Source organism: Oncorhynchus kisutch, linkage group LG29 (assembly GCF_002021735.2).
Source record: "Oncorhynchus kisutch isolate 150728-3 linkage group LG29, Okis_V2, whole genome shotgun sequence".
NCBI classification, from domain to species: Eukaryota; Metazoa; Chordata; class Actinopteri; order Salmoniformes; family Salmonidae; genus Oncorhynchus; species Oncorhynchus kisutch.
The window spans coordinates 11,946,515-11,964,607 of record NC_034202.2 but is presented as its reverse complement, the minus strand read 5'-3'; the positions used below and the strand labels follow the sequence as shown (position 1 = coordinate 11,964,607).

General features: G+C 43.1%; 1 protein-coding gene across 2 annotated transcripts; it reads right to left on the bottom strand.

Annotated features, from left to right (window-relative positions):
• Positions 1 to 6,837: 6,837 nt before the first annotated feature.
• Positions 6,838 to 10,974, bottom strand: ptcd2 (pentatricopeptide repeat domain 2). Of its 2 annotated transcripts, none has more exons than XM_020466209.2 (10): positions 10,842 to 10,974; positions 10,344 to 10,436; positions 10,114 to 10,243; positions 9,475 to 9,592; positions 9,202 to 9,280; positions 9,003 to 9,094; positions 8,166 to 8,279; positions 8,010 to 8,084; positions 7,798 to 7,911; positions 6,838 to 7,671 (listed from the first exon to the last, which is right to left on the bottom strand). In XM_020466209.2, exons 1-10 carry the CDS (start codon positions 10,951 to 10,953, stop codon positions 7,447 to 7,449), a joined length of 1,152 nt encoding a protein of 383 aa, XP_020321798.1. In that variant the 5' UTR covers positions 10,954 to 10,974; the 3' UTR covers positions 6,838 to 7,446. The 2 variants fall into 2 exon arrangements, with proteins under 2 accessions (XP_020321798.1, XP_020321799.1); XM_020466210.2 differs by having other exon boundaries at positions 6,840 to 7,671; positions 10,849 to 10,969.
• Between the last annotated feature and the right edge of the window lie 7,119 nt (positions 10,975 to 18,093).

Genomic DNA, 18,093 nt, shown 5'->3' with positions numbered 1-18,093 from the left:
CGCACTGAGCTAAAGAGTAGAGCTGCCGCTTTCAAGGTGCGAGACTCTTACCCGGAAGCTTACAAGAAATCCCGCTATGCCCTGCGACGAACCATAAAACAGGCAAAGCGTCAATACAGGGCTAAGATTCAATCATACTACACCGGCTCCGATGCTCGTCTTATGTGGCAGGGCTTGCAAACTATTACAGACAACAAAGGGAAGCACAGCCGCGAGCTGCCCAGTGACACGAGCCTACCAGACGAGCTAAATCACTTCTATGCTCGCTTCGAGGCAAACAACACTGAGGCATGCATGAGAGCATCAGCTGTTCCGGATGACTGTGATCGCGATCTCCGTAGCCGACGTGAATAAGACCTTTAAACAGGTCAACATACACAAGGCTGCGGGAACAGATGGATTACCAGGACGTGTGCTCCGGGCATGTGCTGACCAACTGGCAGGTGTCTTCACTGACATTTTCAACATGTCCCTGATTGAGTCTGTAATACCAACATGTTTCAAGCAGACCACCATAGTCCCTGTGCCCAAGAACACAAAGGCAACCTGCCAAATGACTACAGACCCATAGCACACACGTCCGTAGCCATGAAGTGCTTTGAAAGGCTGGTAATGGCTCACATCAACATCATTATCCCAGAAACCCTAGAACCTATCCAATTTGCATCCCGCCCAAACAGATCCACAGATGATGCAATCTCTATTGCACTCCACACTGCCCTTTCCAACCTGGACAAAAGGAACACTTATGTGAGAATGCTATTCATTGACTACAGCTCAGCGTTCAACACCATAATACACTCACAGCTCATCACTAAGCTATGGATCCTGGGACTAAACACCTCCCTCTGCAACTGGATCCTGGACATCCTGACGGGCCACCCACAGGTGGTGAGGGTAGGTAGCAACACATCTGCCATGCTGATCCTCAACACTGAAGCCCCCCAGGGGTGCGTGCTCAGTCCCCTCCTGTACTCCCTGCTCACCCACAACTGCATGGCCAGACACGACTCCAAACACCATCATTAAGTTTGCAGATGACACAACAGTGGTAGGCCTGATCACCGACAATGACGAGACAGCCTATAGGGAGGAGGTCAGAGACCTAGCTGGGTGGTGCCAGAATAACAACATATCCCTCAACATATCCAAGACTAAGGAGATGATTGTGGACTACATTAAAAGGAGGACCGAACACGCCCCCATTCTCATCGACGGGGCTGTAGTGGAGCAAGTTGAGAGCTTCAAGTTCCTTAGTGTCCACATCACCAACAAACTAGAATGGTCCAGACACATCAAGACGGTTGTGAAGAGGGCACAACAATGCCTATTCCCCCTCAGAAAACTAAAAAGATTTGGCATGGGTCCTGAGATCCTCAAAAGATTCTACAGCTGCAACATTGAGAGCAATCACTGCCTGGTACGACAATTGCTCGGCCTTCGACCACAAGGCACTACAGAGGGTAGTGCGTACGGCCCAGTACATCACTGGGGCAAAGCTGCCTGCCATCCAGAACCTCTACACCAGGCGGTGTCAGAGGAAGGCCCTAAAAATTGTCAAAGACCCAGCCACCCCAGTCATAGACTGTTCTCTCTACTACCGCATGGCAAGCGGTACCGGAGTGTGAAGTCTAGGACAAAAAGGCTTCTCAACAGTTTTTACCCCCAAGCCATAAAAGTCCTGAACAGGTAATCAAATGGCTACCCGGACTATTTGCATTGTGTGCCCCCCCAACCCAACCCCTCTTTTACACTGCTGCTACTCTGTTTATCCCACTACCCGCCAACCCCTCTTTTACGCTACTGCTCCTCTCTGTTCATCATATATGCATAGTCACTTTAACCATATCTACATGTACATACTACCTCAATCAGCCTGATTAACCGGTGTCTGTATGTAGCCTCGCTACTGTTATTTTTCACTGTCGCTTTTATTTCTTTACTTACCTATCGTTCACCTAATACCTTTTTTGCACAATTGGTTAAAGCCTGTAAGTAAGCATTTCACTGTAAGGTGAACACCTGTTGTATTCGGCACACGTGGCAAATAAACGTTGATTTGATTTGAAGGCTGAGCTATAGTCAATGAACAGCATTCTTACATAGGTATTCCTCTTGTCCAGATGGGATAGGGCAGTGTGCAGTACGATGGTGATTGCATCGTCTGTGGATCTATTGGGGCGGTATGCAAATTGAAGTGGGTCTAGGGTGTCAAGTAAGGTAGAGGTGATATGATCCTTAACTAGCCTCTCAAAGCACTTCATGATGACAGAAGTGAGTGCTATGGGGCTATAGTCATTTGGTTCAGCTACCATTGCTTTCTTGGGTACAGGAACAATGGTGGACATCTTGAAGCAAGTGAGGACAGCAGACTGAGATAGGGAGAAATTGAATATGTATGTAAACACTCCAGCCAGTTGAGGATGCGGCTAGGGTTAACACCTTTAAATGTCTTACTCATAACCCAAAGCCCTTGGGAGCGGTCAGCGTCGGTGGCACAGTGTTAACCTCAAAGCAGGCGAAGAAGGTGTTTAGCTTGTCCGGGAGCAAGACCTGGGTGTCCACGATGTGGCTGGTTTTCCCTTTGTAATCCGTGATTGTCTGTAGACCCTGCCACATACGTCTCGTGTCTGAGCCGTTAAATTGCGACTCCACTTTGTCTCTGTACTGACATTTTGCCTGTTTGATTGCCTTATGGAGGGAATAATTACACTGTTTGTATTCAACCATACTCCCAGTCACCTTGCCATGGTTAAATACGATGGTTCGCGCTTTCAGTTTTCTATGAATGCTGCCATCTATCCACGTTTTCTGATTTGGGTAGGTTTTAATAGTCACAGTGGGAACAACATCTGCTATACAGTCACTGTGTCAGTGTATTCGTCTATGTTATTCTCAGAGGCTACCCGGAATATGTCCCAGTCCACGTGATCAAAACAATTGTGAAGCAGCCTCCCGGGTGGTGCAGTGGTTAAGGGCTCTGTATTGCAGTGCCAGCTGTGCCATCAGAGACTCTGTGTTACGGTTTTCTTCTGTCGAAGGAGAGTCGTACCAAAATGCAGCGTGGTTGATAATATATATCTTAAAGATGAACACGAACAATACAAAACAACAAACGGAACGTGAAAACCTATACAGCCTATCTGGTGAATACAAAACACTGAGACAGGAACAATCACCCACGAAACACTCAAAGAATATGGCTGCCTAAATATGGTTCCCAATCAGAGACAACGAGAATCACCTGCCTCTGATTGAGAACCGCCTCAGGCAACCATAGACTTTGCTAGAACACCCCACTAAGCCACAATCCCAAAACCTACGAAAAACCCCAATACACAAACATACCACAGAATAAACCCATGTCACACCCTGGCCTGACCAAAAAATAAAGAAAACACAAAATAATAAGACCAGGGCGTGACACTCTGGGTTCGCACCCAGGCTCTGTCGTAACCAGCCGCGACCGGGAGGTCCGTGGGGCGACGCACAATTGGCCTAGCGTCGTCCGGGCTAGGGAGGGCTTGGCCGGTAGGGATGTCCTTGTCTCATCGTGCACCAGCGACTCCTGTGGCGGGCCGAGCGCAATGCGCGCTAACCAAGGTTGCCAGGTGCACGGTGTTTCCTCTGACACATTGGTGCGGCTGGCTTCTGGGTTGGATGCGCGCTGTGTTAAGAAGCAGTGCGGCTTGGTTGGGTTGTGTATCGGAGCATGCATGACTTTCAACCTTTGTCTCTCCCGTGCCCGTACGGGAGCTGTAGCGATGAGACAAGATAGTAGCTACTAAAACAATTGGATACCATGAAAAAGGGCAAAAAAAAAATATTTAAAAAATAAATAAATAATTGTGAAGCATGGATTCCAATTGGTCAGACCAGCGTTGAACAGTACCACGGGTACCACGGGTACTTCCTGTTTGAGTTCCTGCCTACAAGAAGGGATGAGCAAAATGGAGTCATGATCTGATTTGTCGAAGTGAGGGCTGGGGAGGGCCTTGTAGGCATCCCAGAAGTTGGAGTAGCAGTGGTCAAGTGTTTTAGCATCGCAAGTACTACAATCAATGTGTTAGTAGAACTTCAGTAGCGTTTTCCTCAAATTTGCTTTGTTAATCTCCCCAGCTACAATAAATACAGCCCCAGAATATGTGGTTTCCAGTTTTCACAAAGTCCAGTGTAGTTCCTTGAGGGCCGTTGTGGTATCAGCTTAAGGGGGAATATACCCGGCTGTGAATAAAACCGAAGATAAATATCTTGGGAGGTAATACGGTCAGCTTTTGATTGTGAGGTATTCTAGGTCGGATGAACAAAATGACTTGAGTTTCTGTACATAATCACAATCCCACAATGAATAGTTAATCATGAAACATACACCCCCGCCTTTCTTCTTCCCAAAGAGTTCTTTATTCCTTTCTGAGCGATGTACTGAGAACCCAGATTGCTATATGGAGAGAGCCATGATTCCGTAAAATAGAGTATGTTACAGTCCCAGATGTCGCTCTGGAAGGAGATCCTCGCCCTGAGCTCGTCTACTTTATTGTCCAGAGACTGAACATTAGCAAGTAATATACTCGGAAGCATGGGATGTTGTGCACGCCTCCTGAGTTGTACTAGAAGTCCAATCCGAATACCTCTTCTCCGCCGGCGGTGTCTTCGAGCAGCCTCAATTGTCCTGGGGGGGTATGAACAAAGGATTCAATTCGGGAAAGTCGTATTCCTGGTCATAACACTGGTGAGTTGCCGATGCTCTGATATCCAAAAGTAATTTCCGGCTGTATGTAATAACACAAAAAACATTCTGGGCTGATAATGTAAGAAATAACACACAAAAAAGCAAAATACTGCAAATTTGCTAGAAACAGAGCTGCCATATCTGTCGGCGGCATCTTGTCTATGCTACCTATATACTGGCGCATAATTTCTAGAACCATACTGTACGGTCTTTGATACTGGCTTTGATGAGAAGAAAAAACACTTTAGGGGACGCTCTCCTTCCTGCATTGTTCAACCAATATAGTACATTCAGAGGTGTTAAGATAGACTGTCGTCTTGTTAGTTGCGTCACAGCGTTATTATTATGTCTCAGTTTCAACTAGATAGCACAGCCACAAAGTCAAAATTGGCTATATTGAAAAAACTAATGAAAACAAACATTTAGCTTTTTGGTCATAGTTTAAGGTTAGGGTTAGGTATAAGGTTAGCAGTGTGGTTAAGCTTAGGGTTAATGTTAGCTTAAAATCACAATGTAACTCAATACATTGTATTAATATGCAGTGTTTACGACTTCGTGGCCGTGGTAACTAGTGACGATGGTGCGTCACAGGCATCCCATTTCCCCTGAAAACCGGAACATCAAGTTGTTTTGGACTCAGCAGAGGCTAGTACCACAGATAGAGCAATGAGACAGATATTTCACCGGATGTATAAATGAGAAGCATCCGCTTGGCGGGTAGTTTGAGAAACCCCAGTGGCCAGCAGTGGGAGAAGATGGACCGTAATGGATTTTGTCCGAAATTCTGCTAAATTTTCTCATCGTTGAAACAGCTCAATAAAGTTTTCTGTTCCTAAAACTACAATTATGATACGAACAGAGTGGACTAAGTTTTGTAGACTTTACCCTTTGCAAAAGTAAAAAAATAAAAAAGAAGCGTTGTTTAGGAGTGCAAACGCGAATTGCGGTATTGCACATGCACACTTGGCAGAGTAGGCGTTACCTAACTGAAATATGCTGGAACGCATAGGATCCCAATAGGATCTCACTAGCTCGTGCTTGTTCTGCCCACTATGACTCATTTGTTTTCATCAGAAACGACACATAGTGGTTTATCTTGGTTTAGTTATAACAATCTTTGCTGGTCCTGCAGATGCTGCACTCTACAGCGCCAATATTAAATGGGTGGGTGCATTCAAGATACAATCATGTGATCAGTGGTGTAAAAGTAAAAATACTTTAAAGTACTACTTAAGTAGTTTTCCAGGACTATCTGTACTTCACTATTTATATTTTTGACAACTTTTATATGTACTTCACTACATTCCAAAATAAAATAATGTATTTTTTACTCCATACAGCTCATCTGACAACCAAAAGTACTCATTACATTTTGAATGCATAGCAGGACATGAAAATGGTCTAATTGACATACTTATCAAGAGAACATCCCTGGTCCTTCCTGATGCCTCGGATCTGGCTAACTCACTAAACACATGTTTGTGATGTCTTGAGTGTTGGAGTGTGCCCCTGGCTATGTGTAAATTATAACAAAACTTGAAAATGTGGCCATCTGCTTTGCTTAACATAAGGAATTTGAAATTATTTATACTTCTACTTTTGATACTTAAGTATATTTGAGCAATTACATTTACTTTTGATACTTAAGTATATCGAAAACCAAATACTTTTACTCAAGTAGTATTTTACTGGGTGACTTTCACTTGAGTCATTTTCTATTAAGGTATCTTTACTTTTACTCAAGTATGACAGTTGTGTACGTTTTCCACCACTGCATGTAATGCTAATGTTCAGGGATACATGAGTGTTATGATTTACTCAGGTATATCTATGATGCATTTGTGTTATTGATTTTCTATTGTGTTATTGACTGTACGTTCGTTTATCCCATATGTAACTCTGTTGTTTTTTTCGCACTGCTTTACTTCATCTTGGCCAGGTCGCAGTTGTAAATGAGAACTCGTTCTCAACTGGCCTACCTGGTTAAATAAAGGTGAAATAAAATGTTAAAAATAAAATGCATCTACCTAATGTAAGGAGGAACTGGTGACAGGAATCAAAGCAAAGTAGAGGAAAAATATTAGTGCTATCAAAACTAAGAAAAAGACTGTTTTTATAGCATTCAATATTTAATACATTTTGATCAAACAATTACAGGTGTGTCTCACATACCCTTACATTCTTCTTTCCACACATTGCTGTCAATGTCTGATGTTATAGTGTTGCATTGATGTGAGGTGAGCATCCCTTGAATTCAAGGGAGCCTTTCCACAACCAGGAGTTTATTCTTTCTGAAAGGCTCTAAAGGATCTCCCAAGCCATTGAACTTACAAGTATATCGGTTCCATCCTAAAGCATATTTTAGGATAGACCAAAAATACCAAGAAGGAAGGATACCGAGGGGTCTCTGGTTGAGAGGAAAGGTTGATTTCACTGAATGGTACAGTATAACTAAGGTCCAGGTGGAGAGAGAGAGAGAGAGAGAGAGCAAAGCTCAGAGACCATATCTGTTCAGTCCCTTTTGAGTGGTGTGAGATGGCCATGACTGGGACAGCTAAAGTTTAGGATGACTACATTGCAGTCGAACTGCACAGAATCACTGATCTACAAATCACCTTGCATCCCAAATAACTACTCATTATGGGGTCAAGATTGGCGATTCTGCACCACGAACCGATCCCCTCAAACATGCTGGGAGATACACCTAGTCCTCCTCCTCACTCTGAGAGCAGAGTGGACTGCAGGGGCCTCAGAGTCCTCCGGCTGATCAATCTCTCCTCCATCATTCCTATGGGCATCCTCCTCTTCCCCGTGGGGGTGTGACACAACATTTCGTCCAGGCTCCGTTGTGTCACCTGACCAGCATTTTGGAGACGGGACACTGCCTCCTCCACACCCGCCATCAAAGGACTGTCCTCACTCCGCAAACGCACCAGGTCCACCTAAGAAATACGTCACACACGTATTGATGAATTATATTTGTGACTGGATAATAACGTATAGAGATAATAATGTATAGGTTATGCATCAGACATTACAAACATCCATTTGTAGGGTGTTTTTCTCACCACTTCCTGTGCAAATTCAGGCTTCTTGATAAAGACAGTGGTGCTAGAACCCAAGGCTAGGGTCAGGATGAAGAGGGATTCTTTTACAGCTCCTGCCATAGCCAGTATCAGAACCTGGAACACCACCACAAAACTACATCAAATAGGCTGCTCCCAGGGTGGGAGCTAGACATATTACAAATATATAGTGAAGACTGAATATTAGAACTCACTTTGAGATTTTGGCATATTCTGCTGTCAGTGCTCATAATCTGACCAAACATGGATTGTGCTTTTTCAACATCATTCTGGAAGGAAAATAAAATATATTGAATCACATTTGTATATGAGAGAGAAAGCGAGAGTGCGAGAGAGGATGGATGACCAACCTGTCTAAGTGCTAGCGCCACAGTGAAGCAGTAGGCGTGCCTGGGTATCATGTGTCCTTTGGTCTGTCCCTCCTCCATCAGGGCAGTACAGATTCTATAGGACTCTGGAGTGTTCTGGTAAACAGGAAACAGGGCATTACATCACCTGTCTATTGACAAATGTTATGCATATACTGATAAGATACATGTCACTATTGTAATCCCTTTTGGAATATTCAATGAGGGTTGTTGACGTCAACCGCCTGTATTCAGTTGAGCGAGATGCTATGTTACTAGCCTCATGCCATGAATATGCATTGTTTTTTTCCCATCAAAGTTGACAGGATGTCACGTGTCCTACTTATTATCAGTACACTCCTAACAACTAAAGCATTACGAAACCTGTTTACATTGGACTCGTATGCTAGCTACATTTAGTTTTGTTAGATTAATTTCTCTCACGACAGCCAACAATTTATCTAGTTGGCTAACAAGGTACGTTGATCACGCTAGCTATGTGGTTATTTGCCGTGCTAGCCAATTTGCAACTAGCTAACACCACCAAAGCAAAAAGAGAATGAACTGGAAATAAACGCTGTCTTAGGATTTTGTTTAGTGTCTCTCTGGTAGCAAGTCAATTTGTGTATATGACACGTTTGTTCAGATTTTTTTGGGGGTTGAATCAAGAAATATGAACTTATTTTTAGCTAGCTGGCCAACTAATTAGCTAGCTAGCACTGGATGTTTGCTCTGGAACCTCTTGGTTGTGCGTGCATATAGAACATGTTATTGTTTTGACAGTTGAAAAGGTCTATAGGGTGGAACAATACAATGTCTGCAAGGTGGACAAATCCTCACCAGTTTATAGCAAGTACCAGTTGCTAATGTGAACGTGTCCTTGTTGAATGGCACACCTTGGTTCTTCATGTCTCGCAGTACATCCAGACCACCTAGTAGTATGGACAGGGTTTAGTGATGACAGAGATCAGTCATCTATAAATATACCCTTTCTTGTTGAATGCCTGCTGGCTTTTATTATTAAAAGGATGTCACTTACTCTCATATAATCCTTTCATAAACAGCATGTCTATGGCAATATTGAAGGAGGTTGAGTCCGAGAAGAATCCTCTCAAATCCTGTTAGAGAAAGAAGATCATATATTTACAACTTGACGAAATACAGTATGTGTAAACTTCAATCAATGCCCTAGTCTATGGGACTGCACTAAAATAATTACATCATATGATCTCTTTAGCACTTGTTATTCTTAGTTCATTCAGAGACGATTCATTATTATAGTCTAATTACTGCGTATTAATAGATTGTTTACCTTGTCTGTCAGTGTGGCAGCAGCCATCTCCTCCAGCCCCAGTTCATAGCACAGCCTCATGAAGAGAGGACCAAACTTAAACTCTCCAAATGCTACGTTTCTGTTCTCCTCATGGTACCTGGACAGCAGAACACACAAACATATACAAACACAGAACCATGACGAATTTCAACTGAATTTTGTTTTATTTAACTATTAGGCAAGCCAGTTGAGAACAAATTCTTATTTACAATGACAGCCTCACCGGCCAAACCCTAACGATGCTGGGCCAATTGTGTCGCCACCCTACGGGACTCCCAATCATGGCTGGTTGTGATACAGCCTGGAATCGAACCAGGGTCTGTAGTGACGTCTCTAGCACTGAGATGCAATGCCTTAGACCGCTGCGCCACTAAGGAGCCCCAGACTACCAGCATTAGTCAAACTACAAGATTGCATTAAACTATTTCAAACTTATGCTTTATCTGTCCCTAACACAGTTGAGGAGACTTCATCTTCTGGTCTGTTTTGACAGCTAATTGTGAGCATACTCAGGATAGAGTTTGACACCACTGAATATGTGAAGTATGAAATACTAAATCATCAGGCCAGTGGCCACAATGCATTAGCAAGAAACTAGTATCTCACTGTGACCCATACCTGTAGATGGCACCTCTGGCTGTGACCATGTCCTCTGCAGATTGGCAAAGGTGTAGAAGCAGCTTTAACTCATCCTTCAATACTAGCTGTTTCTTCATCAGCTTCTGATTAAATACCTCAATATAATGACCTGGAGAATATAACATGGGTCTGTCAACTTCAAAAGTAGTAGTTGTGGTACGGTAGTATTAGATCCAAACAGTAAGGTCATATCAGAATCAGTAGCCTACTTTTTGATCCGGACACTTGATGAGCCACTGCAAGTTTCCGCTGCTGAAATTCTTGTAGCTTGACAACATCCTCTGACAGCAGATGCCTTTTTGCTGAAATGAATGAAGCAACAGGAGTAGTCAGCATATACATGGATATGAATTAGGTTAAGGTTAAGAAAGGGCTTTAGCTCAAATGCAACAAAAAAACTTTGATGTCAATTTGACAAAAGCTGTAGGCCATCTGGACAGGACCGGGTACTGTACTGTACTTTCCCACTTATCTGAACAAGTTCAACACTTGTGATAATTGGCTGCATGCATTACACATTCGTATGGAAAGTTGAAGTAGTTCCAAGATAGATAAATATGATAACAGGACAGGAGAGACAGCTCAGCCGCCGTCACAACAACATTGATATTGAGTCGAGACAGATTCCGTGGTGGTCGACAAGCAAGCGCTAGCGGCACAGAAACGGCACCATGACATCATATACATAAAATACGTTATTCATATACCTCCTACCCTGCATGTCATACAGTCCGATTGTATGAGGCCACGACATAATCCCTTTGAGGGAATATCATGAAGCAGTACTCGGAAGCAGACACTGATTCTTCCAAGCGCCATGTTGCCCCCTGACTGTACAATTACTGCGACAACCAAGGGTGAAGAAAAAAATCTGCTTTCGCTGCGCCGGGTTTGTTAGAAGCACAGCAAACTATTATACATTGACTAATTATATATTGTATATTGTATATTGTTTACCATGCAATTAATAACTTATGTAACAATGGAGAAATATAAATATATACGTTTTATTCTCGACTTTTTCACGATTTAGTTGGTACATTCCAAAATGTCTGCGCCCTGTCACCGTGTTTACTATTTTTTTTTTTACATCGGATTTCCAAATGTCTACGTAAAACGAATATTTATTCTGACCAATGGACTGTCTTGGAGTAAAATAATCAATCTCTTTCCATCTCATTTCCATTCTTATTCGCTGTCCGATGTCTGGTAGTGTTTATATCAAGTCAAATAAATGAATTTCGCACATGCTGAACAGAAAGGCAAAACGTCATATAACCTGCAGGAGGCAGTGTTTCATACACAATTTGCTTCCAACCAATATGGTATAACAAATATGTTATTTAATATTGACAAGATAGTCGAGTGACCACTACAATGGAAATATGTCCTCAAACACGAAATGTTAAGTGCTATCTGGCCTCCTTGGGACGTCCATACCATAACCTTACCTTAAACATTTTACATTTCAACTACAATTGGGTAATGTGGGAGGCGCTGTACGGCCACTACATCACCAAAAGTATGTGGATACCCCTTCAAATGAGTGGATTTGGCTATTTCAGCCACACCTGTATAAAATTGAGCACACAGACATTGCATCTCCATAGAGAAACATTGTCAGTACTGCCTTATTCTTTGCTTGAAAAAATAAAATAACCTACCATCTAACACTACTACACTCAAAAAATTAAAATAACACGACCCTACTCCACTATTTAAATCTATTTAGTCCTACCTCAGGCCAACAACCTGAAAGGATGGGACACCACCCCTTAACACACCGTTTAACTATTCTGATGTCAAGTCTCGCACACCCAAATACCTCTCTGTGGCTGCAACTACAACCACAATTTTCTGCAACGTACGTTCCATCCCTGCAGTACAGTTGATAACCATTGCTATAAATCCTATCTAACTGAAACATATCACTTGTTGGCCTACAGTGGCATATGAAAGTATTCACCCCCTTGGCATTTTTCCTATTTTGTTGCCTTACAACCTGGAATTAAAATGGATTTTTGATTGTATCATTTGATTTACACAACATGCCTACCACTTTGAAGATGCAAAATATTTGTGAAACAAACAACAAATAAGACAAAAATACAGAAAACTTGAGTGTGCATAACTATTCACCGCCCAACAATCAATACTTTGTAGAACCACCTTTTGCAGCAATTACAGCTCCAAGTCTCTTGGGGTATGTCTCTTTAAGCTTGGCACATCTAGCCACTGGGATTTTTGCCCATTCTTCAAGGCAAAACTGCTCCAGCTCCTTCAAGTAAGATGGGTTCCCCTGGTGACAATAAAAGGCCACTCTAAAAGGTGCAGTTTTGTCACACAACACAATGCCACAGATATCTCAAGTTTTGAGTGAGCGTGCAATTGTCATGCTGACTACAGGAATGTCGACCAGAGCTGTTTCCAGAGAATTTAATGTTAATTTCTCTACCATAAGCCACCTACAACGTCATTTTAGAGAATTTGGCAGTACGTCCAACTGGCCTCACAACCGCAGACAACGTGTATGGCGTCGTGTGGGCGAGCGGTTTTCTGATATCAACGTTGTGAACAGAGTGCCCCATGGTGGCGGTGGGGTTATGGTATGGGCAGGCATAAGCTACAAACAACGAACACAATTGCATTTTATCGATGGTAATTTGAATGCACAGAGATACCGTGACGGGATCCTGAGGCCCATTGTCGTGCCATTCATCTGCCGAACATCACCTCATGTTTCAGCACGATAATGTACAGCCCCATGTAGCAAAGATTTGTACACTATTCCTGGAAGCTGAAAATGTCCCAGTTCTTCCATGGGCTACATACTCACCAGACATGTCACCCATCACCCAAGAGTAAGTTTAAAGCTGGAACTCTTGCTTGAAAAAAGAAATACAACTCTGGGGGGGTTTGGGAACCACTGTTGTAGGTGCAACAGTGCGTGAGCATTTCAGCGAAATCGGCAATTAAAACCCCATCAAAATATGTTGACATTTGCCATGTTTGTGTTGAACCGTACGACTGTAACAGGAACAAACACGACTTTTTGAGAGGCAAATCATCTTTATTGCAACCAGACTACACACTGGCTTAATAAGAAGAGATAATGGGACCGGTCGCACTGAGTGATGGGTTTTCAAAAGCAGTATGTGGCTCCTGTCGCAATCTTCTACTCAAATATAAAAGAAGTGCCAATAATGTGGAAAGAATCGGCTGTTTTGTGGGGGAAAGAGCAATACTAGAGTTAGAAGGAAAAGATGTGCCGCAGCTGTCTCGACCCCCAGAAGTACCAAAAGTGTCTCTGTTCAGGAAAGCACGAGAGGCCAGGAGGCCTATTCAGGAACCCAACCCCAGCGACTGTTGACCAGCCGCAAGATATAGGAATTCAACTGATAGAAGCACAGGTTTATGGTTTATTATCGGCTGTAAGTGACAACAACGAAAGTAGGCTAATCGCAGCATAGTTAAAATGCTCGACCTTCAAACACCATAGCTACAGCTCTTTTGTCAATGCAATAGGCCATGCAGCTACAGGTGAACCTTTGTTCGATTGTTTGTCTGTTTATTGTCCCAGCATGAGTCATTACAGTGTTCATAGACTCAACATATCGGTTGAAAACATTGTTGCGCAAGTCCTACAGGCTCACATTTAATAATAACTTCAGTTGATCAACTTTAATTGTATCCTAGATAATGTTATTTTTCCTTGACAATTGTGGCGCATACAACGTTTATTATTGCAAATGTGTTGCAAAATGCACAATCTCAGATATTCAAACCTTATTTTCCTATTTCTTTATTTATTTGGGCTAGTGTCATCCAGGTTAGGGAGGGTTTTTCTCCCCAAATGTTAGTAGTTACTATCTTGTCTCATCACTACAACTCCTGTATGGGCTCGGGAGAGACAAAGGTCAAGACCCATGCGTCCTCCGAAACACAACCAAGCCGCACTGTTTCTTAACTCAGCGTGCATCCAACCCGGAAGCTAGCTGCACCAATGTGTAGCAACCTGGTCAGCGAGCACTGCACCCGGCCCGCCACAGGAGTCGTTAGTGTGCAACGAGACAAGGATATCCCTACCGGACGATGCTAGGCCAATTGTGTGTCACCCCATGGACCTCCCGGTCGCGGCCAGCTGCAACAGAGCCTGGGCTCGAAGCCAGAGTCTCCGGTGGCACAGCTAGCACTGGGATGCAGTGCCTTAGACCACTGCGCCACCCGAGAGGCCATATTTTCCTATTATTTAAGGTCACTGTTACAATTACTTCTGGCACAAAGTCCAAGATACTTAGAGGTCCTTTGGAAAGAATTAGTATGCTGTATGTCTTCCAGGTAATCGACCCAGAGCAATACCAAAGTATTTGATGCAAGAACTGCAAACACAATATGTGCCACACAAAATACCTCATCCAACATTAAGGGGCCCATGCCCAGTTTGACAAGCCACAGAAAGTCAGCAAGACCATTGGAGAGCAGGCAGACCTCATGCCGCAATTTGATAAAGAGCTGAAGCTAGAGTCTGGAAAGCACTCAACCTCAAGAAGATCTGAGGACATCGACCATATAGTAAGTGTAACTTTGACTGTTGATTTCAGCTGTAGTTTTGAGACCCTAGAATAGAAATTGTTATCATAAAATGCCACAGTTACAGAGGAATTTATGAAAGAGGAAAGAAGACGTAGTACCGAAACCAGTGACAATGTAGACTCACAAAACATGTATTTACTTTTATAATGTTACATTCTTTTCTGCATTTATTTGTTTATATATATATATATAAAATATATTTTAAAAAATCTATGTACCTTTTTTACCATTTGTATAATTACTTGTACTTACAATGTTATGTTCTGTTAGCATTCTTCTTGTTGTTGCTGTCTGAAACTTGAAGAATATGTTTTATGGGCTGTGATGTGTACACCGTGCAAGAGCAGTATTCAGTGCATTCAGAAAGTGTTTTTATTTATTATGTTTCAGCCTAATTTCAACAGGACAATGACCCAAAACACACCTCCAGGCTGTGTAAGGTCTATTTGATCAAGAAGGAGAGTATTGGAGTGCTGCATCAGATGACCTGACCTGCACAATCACCCGACCTCAACCCAACTGAGATGGTTTGGGATGAGATGGACCACATAGTGAAGGAAAAGTAGCCAACAAGTGCTCAGCATATGTGGGAACTCCTTCAAGACATTCCTCATGAAGCTGGTTGAGAGAATGCCAAGAGTATACAAAGTTGTCTGATTGGGAGTCCCATAGGGTGGTGCACAATTGGTCCAGGTTAGGCCATCACTGTAAATAAGAATTTGTTCTTAACTGACTTGCCTTTTTTAAAGTAACATTTAAATGAGAGCGTTTGGCTGAGCTGGTAGAGGGACTGCCTCTACTGCCTCTGTGTTCTAGCCAAACCAGACACCTGAGGGTCAGTCAGACAGGGGCACGCTGTAGACAGAGGCTCCTGGGTCTTTATGGGACAAGACACAGAGGGAGAGAGACAGAGAGAGAGAGGCTGGGTTGATTGCAGCTGAGTTTGTATTTTACCCTGTTGGACCCTCACATGAACCCATGGACAACGCCCAGTAGCTGAGTCACGAAATTCCAACAGATGGACACAGTATTTCAGCCCCTCTATCTACTATTTAACACAGCTGATGGAATTGACACAGCTAACCAACTGATGGGACTGGATACAAGATACAAGAGGTTGTGTGGAGACATAGACAGAGGAGGATGTAGGTATTAGGGCAGCAGGTAGCCTAGTGGTTAAGAGAGCTGGGTCAGTAAGGGAAAGATTGCTGGTTTGGCTCCCCGAGCCGACTAGGTGAAACTTCTGTCGACGTGCCGTTGAGCATCTGCTAAATTACTCAAATGTTAATGTGTTACCTAAGTCAGTGTTGTCAAACTCATTTTACATCGGGGGACGCATGGGCCGCACTGAAAATGTGTTATATTTACTCATCGTCAAAATGTGCAAAAAAATTGTCCTTTATCCATTGTCAATCAATTTGTGATACTCCCTGGCTGTCTGGCTTTCATTTCATGGTGGTTATTAGATAGCTGGACACAGTCAAGAAGCTGAATGAATGTAGGTCCATTATCTGTTCTACTTTAGTTTCGATTTGGTATATTGAGTATATTGAATCCCCCAAAATATATTTCTAAACAATGTATCAGCCAAAATGTGACACCCACCCTGTATTCAAGAGCATACTGTATCTCAACCAATGGCGGGGTTAGGGTTAGGAGTTTCCAGATGTCTTGAAAGCACCATTACTAGCTACTCAGACTGGCTCAGTGGCTCACAGGGCATGGAAGCCACACACTGGCTGATTGGTATGCTGCCTGCAATTCTCCCTAAATTTCACCAGCACATCACATGTGCCACATGGAGAGAGAAGACACTTGATCAGTGTTATTCTCCCTGCAGAAGAGCAGCAAAGTAAATTAAAACAATATGGGGATGAGGTATGTAGATTGGGTGGGCTATTTACAGATGGACTATGTACAGCTGCATCGATCGGTTAGCTGCTCATGTAGCTGATGTTTCAAGTTACTGAGGGAAATGTAAGTCTCCAGCTTCAGCGATTTTTGCCATTTGGTACAGTCACTGGCAGCAGAGAACTGGAAGGAAAGGCGGCCAAAGGAGATGTTGGCTTTGTGGATGACCAGTGAGATACTGTATACCTGCTGGAGCGCGTGCTACGGGTGGGTGTTGTTATCGTGACCAGTGAGCTGAGATAAGGTGGAGCTTTACCCAGAATAGACTTATAGATGACCTGGAGCCAGTGGGTCTGGCGACGAATATGTAGCGAGGGCCAGCCGACTAGAGTGTCATGACGTTGGCCTGTGGGTAGGTTTATGATCCCCATAAATACATTTTCACCTTCCCTCTCTCTTGACTCTAACGAGGGACTCTGGGTAATCCTTTGTTAAACATAGAGAGTCTGGGAACATCAAAAGGTGGGGGGAAAGGAACCATATTTCGGTAATCCAACAAGTTGAAAATATGCGTTGGTACTTAATGAATATGATGTCAGTTCGGTTGTCAGCTGAGTACCTTCTCTGCTGTACAATCCGGTTTCCGAGCTGGTCACAGGTGCACCTCAGCCATGCTCAAGGTACTAACCAATATCATAACCGCCATCGATAAAAGACAGTACTGTGCAGCCGTCTTCATCGACCTGGCCACGGCTTTCGACTCTGTCAATCACCGTATTCTTATCGGCAGACTCAATAGCCTTGGTTTCTCAAATGACTGCCTCGCCTGGTTCACCAACTACTTCGAAGTTAGAGTTCAGTGTGCAAAATCGGAGGGCCTGTTGTCCGGACCTCTGGCAGTCTCTATGGGGGCACCACAAGGTTCAATTCTCTGGCCAACTCTTTTCTCTGTATATATCAACGATGTCGCTCTTGCTGCGGGTGATTCCCTGATCCAACTCTACGCAGACGACACCATTCTATATACATCTGGCCCTTCTTTGGACGCTGTGTTAACTGGATTGTATATTTCAATTATCTGATCGTCTGACCGCATTCTATCCCTTATAGTAAAAAAAAAACATTTGGTGCCAATGAGAATGACATGACAAGAAAGAAGTCAAGGACACTGTGTTAACAGTCGGTCGGTCTCTCTCTCTGCATCTCTGTCTTTCGGTCTCTCCCTCTTTCTCTCTGCATCTCAAATCAAATCAAATCAAATTTTATTTGTCACATACACATGGTTATCAGATGTTAATGCGAGTGTAGCGAAATGCTTGTGCTTCTAGTTCTGACAATGCAGTAATAACCAACAAGTAATCTAACTAACAATTCCAAAACTACTGTCTTATACACAGTGTAAGGGGATAAAGAATATGTACATAAGGATATATGAATGAGTGATGGTACAGAGCAGCATAGGCAAGATACAGTAGATGGTATCGAGTACAGTATATACATATGAGATGAGTATGT

Bases quoted from the DNA above. Each gene is read 5' to 3' on its own strand.
- ptcd2 (XM_020466209.2), bottom strand. From the start codon at position 10,953: ATGGCGCTTGGAAGAATCAGTGTCTGCTTCCGAGTACTGCTTCATGAT. The intron at 9,095-9,201 runs GTAAGTGACATC...CCATACTACTAG, and splicing joins TATGAAAGGATTATATGAGA to GTGGTCTGGATGTACTGCGA. The intron at 8,280-9,002 runs GTGAGGATTTGT...CCTGTTTACCAG, and splicing joins CTGGTACTTGCTATAAACTG to AACACTCCAGAGTCCTATAG.